The sequence below is a fragment of the Symphodus melops genome (genome assembly GCF_947650265.1).
Source record: "Symphodus melops genome assembly, chromosome: 20".
Taxonomy (NCBI): domain Eukaryota; kingdom Metazoa; phylum Chordata; class Actinopteri; order Labriformes; family Labridae; genus Symphodus; species Symphodus melops.
The window spans coordinates 12,359,321-12,376,519 of record NC_136710.1 but is presented as its reverse complement, the minus strand read 5'-3'; the positions used below and the strand labels follow the sequence as shown (position 1 = coordinate 12,376,519).

Genomic DNA, 17,199 nt, shown 5'->3' with positions numbered 1-17,199 from the left:
AGCTTGTGGCTCGCTGCCAATGAGTCAGCAGAGAGCTGAACTGTTAGTAACATCCGGTACAGCAGGAAATGTTTCTCGATACATAATGCCACTTGTTAACTATGTGTTAATAAACTGCCTGTTACAGACAAACTACATGTTGTGTTCTGTAACAGAAAAAACTAACTAATACAAACGAGTCATATGGTTAACGCTTCAACTTGTAACCATCCTGTCTGACAGCGCGAGCGCTGCATCACGCGCGTTCTGAGGTCTGACAGACGTTTATCTCTCTGGATGGCAGTGGTGATCACATTGAAATAAAACGTGAAGTAATCCGTGTGCTGCTGTCTGTGTGTCTGTTACCTGGGATAACGTTGATCTGGATGCTCTGGGAACATCACATCTGGTCATGGAATACCTGCTCGGCCCTACCTTCTAGATGAAGGTAGGGCAGGTATTCCTAGGGCTGAGCAGTGACTCCAAAAATGTTGGTGTTGTAGTGGAAAAATACACTTTGAAACTGTCTGCGTAAGATGTAACCATTTCATAAAGTTTCACAGGTGCTTCATGTTGAGATACACCAGATGTGCAAACTTTGACTTCCTGTTCTCAACATACCTTGACTCCCTGTTTTAAAACAACCTTGACTCCTTTTTCTTGAAACAACTCAAGTTTCGGTTTAGATTACAAGAAGTCATTTTTGCAGGGCAGACTAGGCAGGGATGGTGTCTCAGAATATTAAAGACCAATCACAGAGATGCAATGAAACATCTTATGAATATGTACAACGTCCGGCACCAACTTTATTAATCCCACGTGGGGAAGTTCAGTTTAATTGACATGAACACACACAGGCTGAAATACACACACAGGCTGAAATACACACTTATGCACAAACAGGATCTGAGTGACTTTTTGGGGTTTGGTGCCTTGCTCAAGGGCACCTTGGCAGTGCTCAGGAAGTGGACTGGCACCTCTCCATCTACCAAACCAATTTCCGGACTTGGTCTGTGCCGTGACTTGAACCGGCAACCCTCTGGTTCCCAACCCAAGTCCCTACAGACATTTTCTCGGGGATGTGACCATGGGCACCATAGAGGGGCTACAGACAGATGTTGTATATTTGTAAATGTTTTTCCCGTTTTTATGTCATAAAACATTTATTTTTTCTCTTTTTGGTGTGTGTGCATATCAATCACATTTGTTAAAGTAAATTATTTACCTTGATAGATATTTCCACACTTGAGATATTATTTCTGTCTTACTGTTTCCGAAATGTATAATTTGTGAACTTTATCAATTGTAAGAGTAGGAGACTAAGCAAAATAAGGAGCAACATACAAGGCTTCTGAAATTGTAGCAATAGCAAATGATGAAGGTGACAGCAGAGAAAATAAAGTATCTGGAAGGACTGTTGTCATATAATGAAAATGTTAATGTCAAAAATTTTCAAATTCTGATGTTTTTGTTAAATTTTCTGATAAGAACTCAAGTGACAAACTAACTTGACTACATTTGTCTAATACATTTAGGAATCAAAAACACTACACCTAGAATGTGTTAATGTACAAGCTGTTTTTATTATCAGCTTTAACTATAACTCATGTCATCCAACACTGCAATGCAAAAATTACTAGTTTTTTAAATGCAGTAATGAAATATTTGATTTTTTTCTTAGAAGAAGCACATTTTTACAGTTAGTCCTATGTCTACTGGAGAATTAGAATCCCTTCAAGTTCTTCAATCGAAATTTTAGAGGTAGGGAGTTTTGTGTATGGGATGACTTGCTAATGTCCACTGAAATGATCGATGTGAAATCATTCCTTTAAAACCCAAGCTTTAGTAGAAAGCGGCTTTTGGATAGTTGTCCACTGTTGATGAGTAGGCATGAGGGTTTAGAGTTGTTAAAGTGTTTAAAGATGCTAAGTTCTCTGTCAGAGTTCACTGGAGAATCAAGTGACATCCTGGACAAATGTGTAAATTTAGTTTGATAGACCCTGTGAATTTGCCATCAGAATTCACTATCATAATCAAAATCTATCACTTGGATCTGGTGCTTTTTCTTGTCTTCCTCTTCCTTTTGCTCCTCTTCTCTTTTCTGCTCCTCATTTTCGTCTTCATTTGTCCCATCTTTTTTTCTGATCTCACCTTTTTTACTAAATTCCTTGTATATCCCAGTTAGAGCCTTCGCTGCTTCCACAGATACTTTTAGATTTCCAATCACCTCCTTTTCTTCATCTAGACTCACAACTGAGAGAAAGACACAAGGGTACATCGACTTTAAGAAACATTTCTAAGCTGCAAAAGAGTACAAAACCATTTTCCACTTGCTGAACATGAAAAAAGCATAAATATATGTCCAATCCATTGTTAAAAAGGGCTTGCACTTGCAGTGGTTTCAGGTCCACTTCTTGCTTCTGTGTCTTAGCCTGCTTTGCATAATGATTGTGACTCGGTGTTGCTGCTACTCATTAACATAACAATGTAATCATTTTCCAAAGCAAACATTTCCAAACAGAATAATAATACACATTTTAACCCACAATGAATTAAAGCAGACATACACAGTTTGAAAAGTAAATAATTGATAAACGGATGAATATTTACTCTTGAAATCAAGTAATAAGAAAAATTCTCAAAGACTGACAATGAAATTGTTTCTTCTTCTCTTTTTGCAGAAAAGCACACAGCATGAAACAAATACAATACATACTGTCTATTTGTTTGTTGAAGACATCATTTCCTGTCAGGAGCAGTTCCTGTAAATCCAGAAAAGCATGTCCAACATCCACACACTCCTGGTCGTCGTCCATCGGCTCATTAACTACTGTAAACTTTAACCTGCCATACAGACACACATACATATATTTCTTAGCTGTAACTTCTGCATTCTAAACTAATGTGCAAAAGTACACAGAAAACACTAACAATAGTACCTGCCCTGGTTTGGGTCAGTACGCTCCAGCATGGTGTAGAGATACTGTCTGAGAGGAGCTGACCGGGAACCATCCACATAAATCACTGAGAGACAGAAAATAAGAGGTCTTAGTTTGTAAAAGAGCTTAGCATTTAATGCAGGCAAAACTTGCCTCTCTCACCTCTTGTAAAATTGTAGTGAATCTCCTTTCCGTCTATTGGTTTGCAGAGGGACATTGGTGTCTCAGTTGTCTCCATTGGGATGTCAAGCAGCCGATACTCAACATAAACTCGCTGCACTGACTTGTCCAGCACCACATGTGAGGAGGGCTCAAACATTAGGGACAGAATCTCAACTCTCAGATTTTCTCCCTTAAAAGCAATAACATTCTCATTACTCTCAAGGCAGATGAAACACATTGTGGTCTTTTTGTATAATACTGTAATAATCTGGTCAGATTATTTAAAATATGAAAGTTCAACCATACTGAAAAGTTGTTTAGCAGGAGTTAAAGCATAATTTGATTATAAAACTAAATGGAAAATAACATTTTACTCCTTTGTTATTACACAGTAACTTTGTACCTTCCTCATTTTTGGCTTTGCTGGAGTGATAATGTCACTTTGTGAGGAGCTTGTCTCGGGAGACTCTCGAGTGTCGCTTTCTCCTGAAGCCACTGCTAAGTCAAAAAAAGTAAAATGAGATTTGATTAGTTTGATTGGCTGAGCTAAGAATTAAAGCTTATTTTAAATGATAAATGACTTTATTTTTAAGAGATACAGAAGGATCTAATGCTGAATGTACTGTTATTCTTGGCAAAAAATGGCAGGGTTAAGCTTCATATACAGGTAGATGTTAATATATTTTTGAAATTAGTATTTACCACTCTCCATCTGCTCCTTTTCGTCATCTTCTTCATCCATTGACATATGATCCTAAGTAAATGAAATGTGTTCACCAGACAGATCTTATTTTGTTATTTCTTTTCGAGAGAGAGAGAGAGAGAGAGAGAGAGAGAGAGAGAGAGAGAGAGAGAGAGAGAGAGAGAGATCCTACCTGAGCCATGGCATCCTTTGTAGAGCTAGTCCTTGACATTGTGGAAGAAGTTCCCTCTGAAGATCTTAAATGAGATTTAATAGTTTATCACTATATATTATCTAAATTTGTCAGTATAAATTTTAGTTAAAAATCAAAAAAACTTCGAAGACATCATACCTAGTATGGCACTTTCTAAATGCAAACATTAATTTCGTACAACTTGAATCTGTCTATACATATGAGATGGTTAGTTATACAAAAACTGTTTCTTTATTTTTCCATCTTGTCCAAATAAGCCAGTGCTGGACTGGGTACTTCACTGGATTCTTTGGTAATGTCTTGGTGGATCATTGCTTGTACCTGGACTGGCAACTTGTTGTTGGAATCACAGAGATGGGATGCTCTTGTCTTTTATACGCTGAGCTTTTCTGTTGGACCAGTGATGGACCTGGTGGTTGAGGCTGTGGCTTTGAGTAGACACATATACAGGGATTATTCATATTTAAAATAACATGGAAATGCACTGCTTAGGATTTTGTTACTTTATTTTCGTTCCTTCTTAAAACCTCACCCAAGCTTGAGTCTCTTTCTGCACTGCTTTAGTTTGAATTGGCACAAGAAAACGAGGCTGTGGAAAAAAAGAACAGTTTAACAGTAAACATTAAAAAAGGAAACAGCAAGTACCTTTCAACACACACAACATGTCACCTTCACTCTTGGCTTGGCTATGGGCCTCTGTGATGTGTCCTCTCTTTCTTGTTCCAACATAGGGCCTGAAGAAGGTTGCATGGGGTTCTTCCATCTAATCATGACCCTGACCATGCCCTGTGGTCTACCAGCTGGATCTCTCAGGACATAGTCACCTGGCATTCCAGACGGAAAAAAATGTAATTGTAATTTGGCTGATTTAGTGTTAAAATATACTTTTTTTATTGGCAGAAAAGAATAAAAATGCTTAAATAATCCTTTGTTGCATTCTTGATCGGAACATATTGCCTGTCTTTTCAGACGGGGAATATGTTAACTTCAAAGTAATTCAGCTTCAGTAATCATTCAGTAGGATACATAATTCAAATGTGTTTAAGTTGAAAAATATTCAGACTTATCTGTACAAAGTAAAAAGTGTTAATACTTCATTTATAATTTAAATATGACATGCCATGCTGCCATCTATTGACTCTGACAGGCATGTGTCTTATATTAAATATAGGTATGTTGCTGTGAAAATTTGAAAGTTCTTCCATAATACCCCCCCCCCCACTTCCCTACACTTACTGCAGCCAGAGTGATTATACAGTTAGTAATAAATTGAAATAAAATAAAGCACATACAATAAAGGTTTAATCCAAGATCAGTTGACAGTGTTTTGTAAACCTTTGGGGATTTTAATGAAAAAGCTGAAAAAGGGTGAATTTAACACACTCGTTAGCCTAAGAGGAACCTGGATGAAGAAATGCATTTTCGCTACTTTCGAATGTCAATCAACTGATTTTCTTCGCTCAATACAGCCTTTTAATATTTCTGTTGTGACCGGAAAGAAACTGCTGGAAATTACGTTATGAGTGGACCAATCACAGTCCTTGCAGTTCGCAATGTGCAGTCAGGATTTTTACAGGTGCGCATAGGGCCACTGCGTAGGATCTGTGTCGATGCGACTCAAAAGTATCAATTAGGCTCGCGTCTAGTGTCTGCTACAATCTGGTGGCAGTACGGGCGCATCACTACCTCTAGTGGTCAGCAGGTGCATAACTCAATTGAATGCACGCTCTTACTGCTAACATTACCACCCGCCAGACTGGCGTGTGGGCTGATCATAGTTACAAATCAAAAAAAATACCCGCATTTGGCCGGTGGCGGGTGCTAATTTCCTGCCCTGGACTGCAATGTTTAGCTCCGCCTTTTAGCATCGGCTTTACATTCTTGGCACTCCAACGGAAGGGTCCCAAAAAGTAGGATTATACAGGTCGGTTATTTGGGAATGTTTCCCGGGATTAGTCTATGGATATGCCGCAAAATGCACACCATACCGAGACGAACTGAACCACTCAGTGGAAACACACCTTTGTTTCATCATTCTCAAGAAGACTTATGGCTATACTAGCTCAAAATGGTGCTTCTACTCAATGCTGAGCAAAGGGTCTGAAAACGTGTGAATGTGATATTTCAGTTTATCTTTTTTAATAAATTTGCAAAAATGTCGACATTTCTGTTTTTTTCTGTCAAGATGGGGTGCTGAGTGTACATTGATAAGAAATAAAATTAACTTTTTTGATTTTAGTAAATGGCTGCAAAAAAACAAAGAGTGAAAATTTTAAAGAGGTTACCCACTGTATATGTTGCAGAATGGATATTCAGTTTCAACTCACAACATTTTTCTATCACAAAACACATGAATTTGCTTCTTTAATTTTTCTTTGAATTAAGAGCTTGAACCTGGAATTCTCTAGATTTAAATTGTTATTTCTACAGTGACTAAGATATTCAGCAGCTGCTATCATTTCTTATATCTTAGCAGATAAGAGGTTAGATGCCCAAGAAGTTTTATTATGAGATCAGTTATTTTAAAAATGTAACGTTATTTAAAAATGAATATGTCATACCTGCATCTGTAGATAAATGCTTTATAGTAACATCTGCAGATTTATATTTTTGGTCTTTGTCTCACCTCTGATGTCTTGCCCTGAAGCCAGGACTTGCAATGGGATGGGGGTCTTGGCAAGATAGGATGGTGGCATCTGGTCTTCAGTGTCATCAAACACATAAACCCACAAACTGTTGGACCTAAAGGTATTAGCGAAGTCAAATGTTTACATATTTATTATCTTTGTGAATAAATATTGAGAGGATTTTTATTCAGTTTTGCTGGATTCTAATTATCCTTAGGGTGAACTTATCCATACATATTCAAATCACATAAATCAACAAAGTAAATACAAAATAACCCATGAAATTTTAACAAAGTATTATCAAAACAAAGTCTTTTTTGTGTCTAGGTTATCATACCTCAGGTAGTGCAACACATCAGTTGTTACTGCTAGTGGGTAGCTAGCAATGTCATTGAACACCGGGTCAGACGTGCACTTAATTGTTTGTGAAACATGAGGTGGCAAGTCGTAGAGCCTGTAGGTCAGGTAGGAATCAGGAAGAAGTCCTGTCCAGCGAGCATTAAGGCCAACACAACGTTCCAACATAATCTCCAACTCATTGGGGATCCCACCACCATAGTCATATAACTCCTGCAAACAGCATTAAATATCTGTTTTTGTATTTTACTGACACTTTATTCTTTACATTTGTTATGCACATACAACTTAACATGTTTGATAACAGTTGTTCTCAATTGATTGGTCAGGACCCAAAAGTGGGCTGCGGAACCCAATCAAGTATTTGCTTGTGAATTTGTGCCTGAACATTTTTTTGTTTCAGAAATGCTATTTTTAAATTGATGAATTTATTGTTAAATTATTAATTTGTTTTGTTGAATCTTTGGTCTGTAGTATAAACTGCACAATTTTCCTTAATTAAATCTGAATGGATGAAAAATATACTGCATATCTTAAAATTAGTTTGCGATTTCTCCTTAGGAGATTGAGGCAGGTCGTGAGGCTAGACTATTTGAGAACCACATTATGCTACACATTCCTCATGCATAGCAAATGTAATTTTAAGAAGCAGTTCTTAAATATAATCAATACTGCCTCTATGTAATTGTACCTCATTAGCAGCACCTTGCCAGCCAAGAGAGATCTGAACAGGACTCTGAATAGCTATTTTCCTCTCTGCTCGTCTCTCCCTCAAAAGGGACTCAGCAGAATTAAACAGGCATACCCAGAAATCCACAACACCGACAATTTCCTGCTCAGAACCTGAAATCAAAATAGAACCAATTTAACATTTGGTTTGATCCTTAGTCACTAAATAAGCACACATTGCATCATGCAATGTGACAAGTCCAACATCCTATAGCATTTAACAAAGAAAATCTTTAAATTGCCAATTACTACATTTTAAAACAACAGACAGTGTAAGATAAGAAAGGGATAACATGGGCTATACAATTTTTTCTATACAACATCACTCACCTGTAATGTTGACAGTTCTATACATTCGCTCCCCTCTCCTTGCCATGGCGTCCATTAGAGACATCTGCCCACTTCCATGTGTCAGAAAACTGACCCCCCCTAACGCCTGATGAAGCTCTACTCTGACCCTTGAACCTTCCAGCCTGCTCAGATCTCGGTCTGTCAGAGCATAGTGGGAAGTGAAGCTGTAGCTTGGTTGACAGCCTGAAACCAGAGGTGTGGTGTGCATCTCATAGTCTAAGAGGCTGTAGGTGCAAAAGGTTACAATGTCTTCTCCTCCGTTCATCTCTCCTTGTTGCATTCTACTCATTGTGCGAAGCCCAGATGGGGTGAAAGTTGCTGCCTGGATGTGTTATAAATAAACAAAGTTAAGAGGTATTGGAAAAAAGTTTCTAATCAATTAAAATAAAAAAGTAATGTATAACTTCTACATGTTTTTCGACCTTCAGATGGATCTCCAACAGTGACTCTCCAGCTCTTAATTGAGAAACATCTTCAAGTGCCTGAACCAACTCTGAGTCTCCAGCTGGCCAGGTGTACTGTGTTGGTATGGTCTGTTTGGGGCTGTAAGCAAAGTCTCTCATCTGGGCTATGGAGTATAAATATAAAATAAATAAAAAACAAGTTATGGGGCTATTGTTCCACATACTGACCATACAGTTGTTTTCCTCACTAAACTGCATATGTTTATTACAATGCAAATATATAAAATTGTTTCATTTATACCTCGTAAACTGTTGATCTGAAGCAATTGTTTGCCAAAAAGTTTGTCTGTTTCTGCCATCCTCCTCTGGCTCTCCTCCCTCTCTTTCTCCTTTTTCAGGTTAACTGTGGTCAACTCCTCCTTGAAAACGAAAGCTTGATTTAGGACACACTTTCTTGACATCGAAGAGAAATGTGAAGAAAATTTGAGTGCGATAAATCTCTTCACGTACCTGTAGGTCTTTGCTGATACGGTGCTCCATCAGCAGAAGGTTTCTAGTTTTTTGTAACTCCAAGACAGTCTCAGCATGGGAAGCCTGAATTATTGTCACATCTTGTAGAGACTCTTCTACCTTACCACCAGACAAGAGAAAACCCAGACTGGCCCTGCTTTCCTGCTGCATCCTAAATGTCTATTGTTGAAGGATTAACAAACCATGAATTAAACCTTTTTAAAGTAGCTGATCAGCATGTAAAACGAGCATACAATAAATAAAATTATGAACAACCTTGATTTGCAAAAGAATATTGCTAAGCTCCTCCACACTCATGTCAAACTCCTGAAAGAGAGAGGAGAGGACAAAAAACTGCGAAAGGTGTATGGAGGAAAACTTCGTACCATACCACAATATTTGTATTGTGTGTATGTTTGTGTGTGTCTGACCTTTGTGACAGAGTCTAGTCTATTTTGCAGAGCATAAACCTGCTCTTTGTAGTGGAGAACCTCCTGTTCAAGATGTTCACTTTTCTCTTTCATGATCACAGAAAACTCTAAAGGAAGCAACACAGAACACATGCGATAAGCAATATCTTTTCTGTTCCAATACCTGGGATTTATAGTTTTTTTTTTTTACAGTGGATAAATTAAGGCTTCAGATAATGATGATAGCTAGATAATGTAAACGTATCGCTAACTGTGATCATAACTAACAAAATGTAAACGTGAGAGACTCCTACCCTTTTCTCGCTCCCTTTGGTCTTCTAGTGCCTCCTTCTCCCGTCTCAGATTGTCCTTTTCCAGCTTCAGCTGGCCTCTTTCTTCCCTCTCAGCCTGCACAATCTCCTCAAGTCTCTGAATGTTAATGCTGCTGAGTTTTTCTTCGGTCTCCTTCTTCTGGTCATCTCCAATACATTTTTCCAACAGATCACCATTGTTTCTTTGATCAGCTAAAGTTCTAGCAAGTTAAAAGTAAATATAAACATATAAGGAAAGGAATCTCATTTGAATTGACTTTACATTTGGCTAAGGAAATATTTCATCCTTCATGTAATGTATTAGAGATTGTTCTGCAAGACTTAACCTCTTTAGTAGAGTATCATAGTTTTTTTTTATTAGATCCCTCTCTCCCTCCAGGTCGGATAACCTCTCTTTTAGCTGAAAAAAAGAAATTGATTTCAGAGCTGATGTCCTATCGTTTCAAATATTTATTTGTCTTTCTTGGCTTATTCTTACCTTCTCCATAGTCTGTAAAGACAAGGACGAGGTGGTAATTTCTCCCTCCAATTCTAGATTTCTCTGTCGCTCCTGCTTCAGCTGCTCAGCCAGTTCCTCCACTTTCTCCAACAGAGCTCCCTGACTTGCTCTCAATGACCTCTGACTCTATGGCAAAAACACACACGCGCGCTCGCGCACACGCGCGCACGCACGCACGCACGCACACGCACACGCACACGCACACGCACACGCACACGCACACACACACACACACACACACACACTGTTATGATTATGCTTGAGGGCAGTCTCTTCCGGGGGTCTTTGGCAGTGGGTGTGTTTTGTAGGTGAAAAGGTAGGGTCAGGACTGATATCACACCTGGAGGGGAGGTGTGGTGGTGGCTCAAAAAACCCTTGATAAGGAGCACCTGAAAAGGTGCCTGGGGGGAGGAGTTTCCACGAAAAGAACGCTGAGACGCAAGACGCCTGAAAGGAGAGCACGTTGACCTGATGAACAATTGTTTTGTTTTCTTAATATTGACACCACGGGGGACTTTTGTTTTGAGCACTATACTGAGCGGACATCCAGGAAGAAAGCGTGAGCTGGCGGAGCGAAACACCACCAGATTGCGAGAGGTGGTCAACAGATCGGTGAGTCACCACATGCACCCCCCCCCTCTTTCCAGACAGGACCAAGTTGCACCCACGAGGGAACTTTTAGGAACACCCTCACGTAAACACAACACGCAAGGAGAGGTAGGCTACGAGGTTACGGGCTCACTGGGTTAGGCTTGAGGTAGCCTGTTAGCGGTGAGTGGTGAGCGCGTAACACACACACATACATACATGTGTGTGTGTGTGTGTGTGTGTGTGTGTGTGTGTGTGTGTGTGTGTGTGTGTATGTGTGTGTGTGTGTAGAGGGCCCTTACCTCCTCAAGCTGATTTTCATATACCTAGAACAAAATGAATAACATTTTACATAAAAAAATTATTGTTTTATCTGTTTACATTACAGAAACAAGAGACTAATGAGACAATGCTCACCTCTTGCAGTTCGTTTAACTTCTCTTCTGTGACCCTCAGGGCTGTACTCTTGTCTGAAAGCTTCTTTTGTAGACGTATCAGATCAATGTCCTCTCTAATAGTCATTCTGGTTTAATATTGATAAAATATGATCACGATGTGAAAAAAGACAAATAAGAAAAACAAAACAAATTTCCAACACACAGGGATAATAAAAATATGGAACCTTTTGTAAGACCTGTGTCTTTCTATCTGTTGCTTCCTTGTATCTTTCACAGTTTCCTCAATCTCTTTTTCTTTCTCTCTTAGCGTTTCTCTAAGTGCCTGGGCGGTCAACTCCAGCTCTGCAACCCTGACTTGCTCAGCCACACTGAACCTGCTTGGAAGGAAAGATGAGGTTCATGAGTAAGGGAGGACAGCAGAGGAACAAGTCTTGTGTTACAACAAGACAGGGAAAAGTTGACATGATTAGAAGACAGAGAAATCAGATATTAATACAAAAAGAAAAAATGACTAATCAAACAGGCCTGAAAAACTCTGACTTGAATCACACCATTTCTCCCGGATTAATTAACATGATATGAGGATGTTAAGGCATATTAGATTTAAGTTAGACATTTCTTTGATTACAATTGTCATGAAAAAAGAATGCTTGAAGAAAAAATATAATGCTAATATGGAGGACAAAAAAAGCATTTCAATGAACTGTCTAAGGCAGGGTTTCTTAACCTTTTTGACCTTGGGGCCCAACATTTTCAGGGCAAGGTAGTCTGGGGCCCAATCGAGTGAATGGTTCTGATTTAACTTTTACGGCCATTTTTATTCAATAGCTATTTGTGTCACTATGTTGTAATAATGAATACTGTTCTTCATTTGTATGTTTTTTAATCAATATATCAACCTATACATAGGCTAATTATGCATAAAACCTTGCACAAGTTAAGATCATTTAATTAATTTTGCTCATAAAAAACATCTAAGTGCATGTCATATAAGTAACACAATATAAACTTAGCAACAAAAGCAATAAAATTAGGTGCTCAATGAAGTTAGGTAGATTTGTTGAAATTAAAAAGAGCATTCTGTTTTGTGTAGCGCTGCCCCCGTTGCCGTCATTATTTTTTCGTTTTAAGAACCTCTCCATTACGTTTCCATTCAGATTCAGGTCCCATTTACACAGAGACACAGCAGGTGGATCCCAAGTGTCTTATTTGCAGTCTCCTCGGTCCTCGGTCCTCGGCCGAACCGGAAGTAGTTCCAAAGCCGCCATGTTGAGGATCGTCCCAAAGCTCTTATAGCGAACGGAGGAGAGAGGATCGAGGAGAGAGGAGGCTGATCCGAGGAGCGATGACCGAGGAGACACAAGAGCTGACTTCACGGAAGTCTTTTCACTGACAGACACGCCCCCCTTCTCGTATATCACTCATTGATTGGACGCTGCACAGGATCAGACTTCAGTGAAACTTCTCAACATGAGCAGAGTTTGATACCGGAGAAAAGACGGACATTAAAAAGACGCTAAATGGAGCGTGGGACATTTAAACAGATGATGAACATCAGTGAGTTTGTAAAGAGTCGGTCTGTGATGAGCTGGGATTAAAAAGAGTCTGACGAAGAGGAGTCCGTTTTATATTCTCACTTATTTATCTTCTGACCGTTGCATCATTTAGATTCTAATCAATCATTTTCAGTATCCTGACACATAAACATCCGTTTATAAAATACAGAGTCGTTGTCGCTCTTCCTCAGGAAGAGAAAGATGAAAACACTCATCAAGTTATTGCAGATATCGTCAGAAGAATTGTTCCACACTGGAAGGACAAAATTAATCTTATCCTCGACTCTGTCCACCGTCTTGGCCCGAGAAATTCTGAAAGACCCTGGCAAATCATCATGCAGTTCACTGGAAGGTTCTTCAAGGATGAACTCTGGCGAGCTACTAAAGACCACCCCATCTGTAAAGATCTCCACATCCGCTTCATTGAAGATCTCATCAAAGAAGACAGGGAGGCAAGAAAAGCTGTGTGGCCAAAAGTTGAAAAAGCAAGAAAAGATGGACTGTGTTCCGGGGCCCGTTTGCCTTCATAAATGGTCAAAGAGTCTTTCCGTGAACCTTGGTATATCCTAACAAGTGAGTTTTCTTGAATAAGAAAGTTGTATGTTCAGGGTCCTGCTGCTGTAAAACCTCAGTATCTGTTAGATACTAATTTTGTGTTCATAACAACTCAGGTTATTCTATTTAGTGTTCTTGTTTGTTATTGTTTTATGCTTCAACTCAAAAATGACATTTTTCTCATTTCTGTAAATGCAAGGGGTTTAAGAGACATAACTAAAAGGAAAAGCTTTTTTCTGTTCTGCAAAGGGAAGAATGCTAGTATTATATTTCTACAAGAAACTCACTCCAAAGAGGAAGATAATGTATTTTGGTCTAACCAATGGGGAGACAAAGCTTTTTTCAGTCATGGCTCTTCCAGGTCTGCAGGGGTCGCCATCCTAAAGAAGAATTTCCAAGGACAAGTTATATCCCACATGGCAGATGAGTATGGTCACTGGCTCGTTCTCATCCCAACCCTTGATGAGGTGAAGTGTATCCTCATTAATATATATAGTTACAACAACTGCAGAGAAAATAAAAGGTTAATTGAACAAATTTCTTTACAATTAGATGATCTGAAATTATCCCACTCAACTGATAATATTATATTAGGAGGGGATCTTAACTTAGTCCAGGATGAATTCTATGATAAATATCCTCCTCGATTCTCAACAAGCCACCCTAATACCATATTTACTGACTTTTGCAATGAACAAAATCTACTTGATGCATGGAGACACTTTAACCCAGGAACGATGAAATACTCATGGTTTAGCCCAAATCACCAACATAAATCTAGGTGTAAAGTCAAACTGGACTTTGGTCCGTGAAAAAGAAAATATTTGATTGAATACTTAGATCAATAAATTAAATTAATTTTAAAGAAGAAACTGCAGAAATACAGATTTTTATTTTTGTTAAAATGCGCTAAAATTCGACCTGACCGCAAGGAACCAATCTTCGCAGCGAGTGCACCGGGGGCGTTAAAAAAGACGCGCACACAACAAAAGTTTGATAGGAGAGGCAGAGACGTATGTTAAGACGGCGAAACTAAGGAGAAATAAAACCACAAACAAACTGTGCAAAGTTGAGCTCTACAAAACAAACCAAAGAGGCAGCCGGTAAGTGACAGGCATGGACAAATCCGCGGCTGTGCCGGTGCAGGCGGCGCTTTGTTTTTTTTTATGAGTTATTGATAGTCTGTCTCTTTATTTTTAATGCGGCTCGTTATTAAGTTATTGTAGTATTTCTTTAACTGAAAAACCACTGTTTATAAACTTTTGATGGAGCACAAGGTAAAAAAAGACGGACTTGATTGATTAATGATTTGATATTGTTGCCATGGGTGACGTTAATGAGGCGGTTTGTTTACTTTGCACGTGTGATTAAAACAGAAGTAGAATATTCATTTGTTAAAAAACATTATTAAAATTAGTCTAAAATACAAAAACATTTTGTTAAAAACATTATTAAAATTAGTTTAAAATACAAAAACATTTTGTTAAGAACAGGATTAAAATTAGTTTAAAATGCAAATATTTGTTAAAATGTAAAATGCTAAAATTAGTTTAAAATGCAAACATTTGTTGTGTTGTTGTTTAAAATGTTAAAATGAGTTTGTTATGAGTTTCAAAACATTTGTTAAAATGCAGGATTAAAATATGTTTAATATACAGAGAAGTATGTTTAAAGAGTAGAACATTAAAATGTTTAAAAATGTTAAAATTATTCCTGCATGTGTCTCAGTTCAAATGTTTAAATTATGTTGATTTTGATGTCATGTTAACATTTTGTGTTTTCTTTTTGTTTCCAAGGTTTTTCACCTAAACGGTTACCTAAACGGTTACCTAAAGGGTTACCTAAAGGGTTAAACTAAATGGTTAACCTAAACCTAACCTAAACGGAAACCTTTCTAAACTTAAAGTGAAGCAGCCGAAGGCTAAAACTCATGAACTGAACTGAACTTCAAAATAAAGGAATTGAAAGGAAACGTTTGAGTGGAGTCCAGTCCTTTGGGTAGAGGATCAGTCCCTTTTCAAGTTGGGAAGCACAGAAGAGAAACTTGACAGTGAAAAACCGGGAGATCCGGTAACTGGATAAAAGAAAGTCTGGGAACTTGGGACTGCAAAGGCGGAAATAACCGAGGGTCCCGAAACAAGAAGACAATTAAAGACATTACTAAAATTCGTACTCACCTGGTTGAAATTAAACAATTCAACATGGCCGATCAAGACATCACTAAATCAGTTGAACAACTCAAAGTAGAAAGAACAACAGCAAAGAGGTCATTTTCTCGTCTGGTAAACAGCATTACAAGGAACATTAAAGACATGACCGAAGAGGAGCTCAAGGACAGTTATTCTAAAATCAAAATGGAGGCTGAAAGAGTAATGGAGGCAAATGATGATGTTGAGGCTGGACTCATTGCAGAGCAAGAGACGGCGCTGGGCGCAGTCAAGGCTACCGGGTTAAAGGAGCAGCATAAAGCCGACCTGGAAAAAACTGCAACGGAGTGTGAGCTGAAACTAAATGAAGTCAAAAACCTGCTTCAAAAGACTCTCTGGTCAACTTATGGGGATGATGAACTGTCTACAGCGATTCAGGTAGCTGAAACTGAGTGTGATCGTGTTGCTGCTGTCGAGCCAAATGCTAACTGTGAAGCTTTTGAGTACATGCTAAATCACCTGCAAGGTCTTATGAGATCAGCAAAAGAAATTCACAGTCTTTGGAAACGATGGATCCCAGAAGAAGATCAGAAGGGATTTCAGAGCCACCTTAAAGGACTGGAGCTTTACATCCCAAAATTGATCTCCAGAAAAGCAGACTTTATGCAGGAACGGTTTAAAGAGGATGAAGAAAAGTCTCAAATAACACCTTTGACCCCCAACTATCCAACACAAACAATCAGGTTGAGACTAACAGCTCTCCCCAAGTTTACTGGCAACAAACGTGATTTTAACAGGTGGAAGAGAGACTGGGAAGCACTCCAGAGGCAAGGTGAGCCAACTGGTTCAAGAGAGGTGAAAAAGATGCAATTATTGGACAGTCTTGACGACAAAATCACAAGAGACCTTCATCTAACCTCCTACAACACTGCAGAGGACATCTTTCATGTCTTGGAGAACCGCTATGGCAATCGGACAGCCATTGCTATAGAAATTGTGGAGGAGATACAAAGGATGCAAGCAGTCAGAGGAAACCAACCAAGGAAAATTGTTGAATTAATTCAAGCCGTGGAAAAACCACTGCAGGACCTGATTGACCTTGGAGACACGGGGGCAATGAAAAATCCTCTTGTGACAAAATCGATTGAAAGCAAACTTCCAGAGTCATTAAGGAAAGAATGGCTGGTCTTTGCAGCTGACAAGAGAAATGCTGTGGTACCAGAGAGTCGGTTTGACAGTCTGTTGGAATTCCTCAAAGCACAGGAGTCCATATATGAGCAGCTCGAGCAACTAAGGGAGGAGGAGCATCATAAAAGAGACACAAGAGTTGAGCCGAGATATGCCAGAACAAGGTCAACCAAGTCAAAGGAGGACCAAGCAGGTTGTGTTGTCTGCGGAGATAGTAAAGACAGGAAAAAGCTGTAATTTTGCAAACAATTCAGAACTGGGAAGCTTGTGGAAAGAAGGGCTGCAGTGAAAAGGTTGGGTGCATGTAAAAAGTGTCTCGAAGTCCATGAATACAGTTCAGACTGCAAACTGGGTTTTTTGTGTAAAGACCAGGACTGCAGAGATGAGCAGGAGCATCATTTCTATCTGTGCCCAAATGCAGATAGGAAAAGGAGCTTGGCAGTTCAGAGAAAAAACTTGTTTGGTCCAGTGGATGATAAGGGTGGAAGGAAGAAAACAGAGGAGCAAGAGGAGTTCCTCAAAAAACTCCCTCCAGAGTTAGCGAAGCAGTGCCGGGAGGTTTTTTCTAACAC

General features: G+C 39.0%; 2 protein-coding genes across 8 annotated transcripts in view; one reads left to right on the top strand and one right to left on the bottom strand.

The window, feature by feature from the left end:
• Positions 1-850: 850 nt before the first annotated feature.
• Positions 851-17,199, bottom strand: part of rpgrip1 (RPGR interacting protein 1) — a gene marked incomplete at its 5' end in the record, with an annotated part of 36,359 nt that continues 20,010 nt past the window's right edge. For 2 of the 7 annotated variants that reach the window (XM_079371879.1, XM_079371883.1), the window contains 25 exons: positions 851-2,232; positions 2,696-2,823; positions 2,919-3,003; positions 3,081-3,270; positions 3,484-3,578; positions 3,783-3,834; positions 3,956-4,019; positions 4,298-4,404; positions 4,509-4,565; positions 4,646-4,800; positions 6,603-6,718; positions 6,941-7,173; positions 7,652-7,803; positions 8,020-8,362; positions 8,463-8,608; positions 8,746-8,863; positions 8,955-9,134; positions 9,231-9,281; positions 9,386-9,492; positions 9,679-9,896; positions 10,023-10,096; positions 10,175-10,321; positions 11,086-11,109; positions 11,201-11,306; positions 11,406-11,558. In XM_079371879.1, the coding sequence (XP_079228005.1) occupies positions 1,994-2,232; positions 2,696-2,823; positions 2,919-3,003; positions 3,081-3,270; positions 3,484-3,578; positions 3,783-3,834; positions 3,956-4,019; positions 4,298-4,404; positions 4,509-4,565; positions 4,646-4,800; positions 6,603-6,718; positions 6,941-7,173; positions 7,652-7,803; positions 8,020-8,362; positions 8,463-8,608; positions 8,746-8,863; positions 8,955-9,134; positions 9,231-9,281; positions 9,386-9,492; positions 9,679-9,896; positions 10,023-10,096; positions 10,175-10,321; positions 11,086-11,109; positions 11,201-11,306; positions 11,406-11,558 (3,340 nt within the window). In that variant the 3' untranslated portion in view covers positions 851-1,993. Of the gene's footprint in view, positions 2,233-2,695; positions 2,824-2,918; positions 3,004-3,080; positions 3,271-3,483; positions 3,579-3,782; positions 3,835-3,955; positions 4,020-4,297; positions 4,405-4,508; positions 4,566-4,645; positions 4,801-6,602; positions 6,719-6,940; positions 7,174-7,651; positions 7,804-8,019; positions 8,363-8,462; positions 8,609-8,745; positions 8,864-8,954; positions 9,135-9,230; positions 9,282-9,385; positions 9,493-9,678; positions 9,897-10,022; positions 10,097-10,174; positions 10,322-11,085; positions 11,110-11,200; positions 11,784-17,199 lie in introns of those variants that run through there. The other 5 variants (XM_079371881.1, XM_079371880.1, XM_079371884.1 and 2 more) reach the window with 5 other exon arrangements.
• The window catches only part of LOC306841580 (uncharacterized protein), a gene marked incomplete at its 3' end in the record, with an annotated part of 2,682 nt that continues 2,322 nt past the window's right edge, over positions 16,840-17,199 (top strand). Inside the window, exon 1 of the mRNA XM_079371524.1 lies at positions 16,840-17,185. The remainder of the gene's footprint in view (positions 17,186-17,199) is intronic.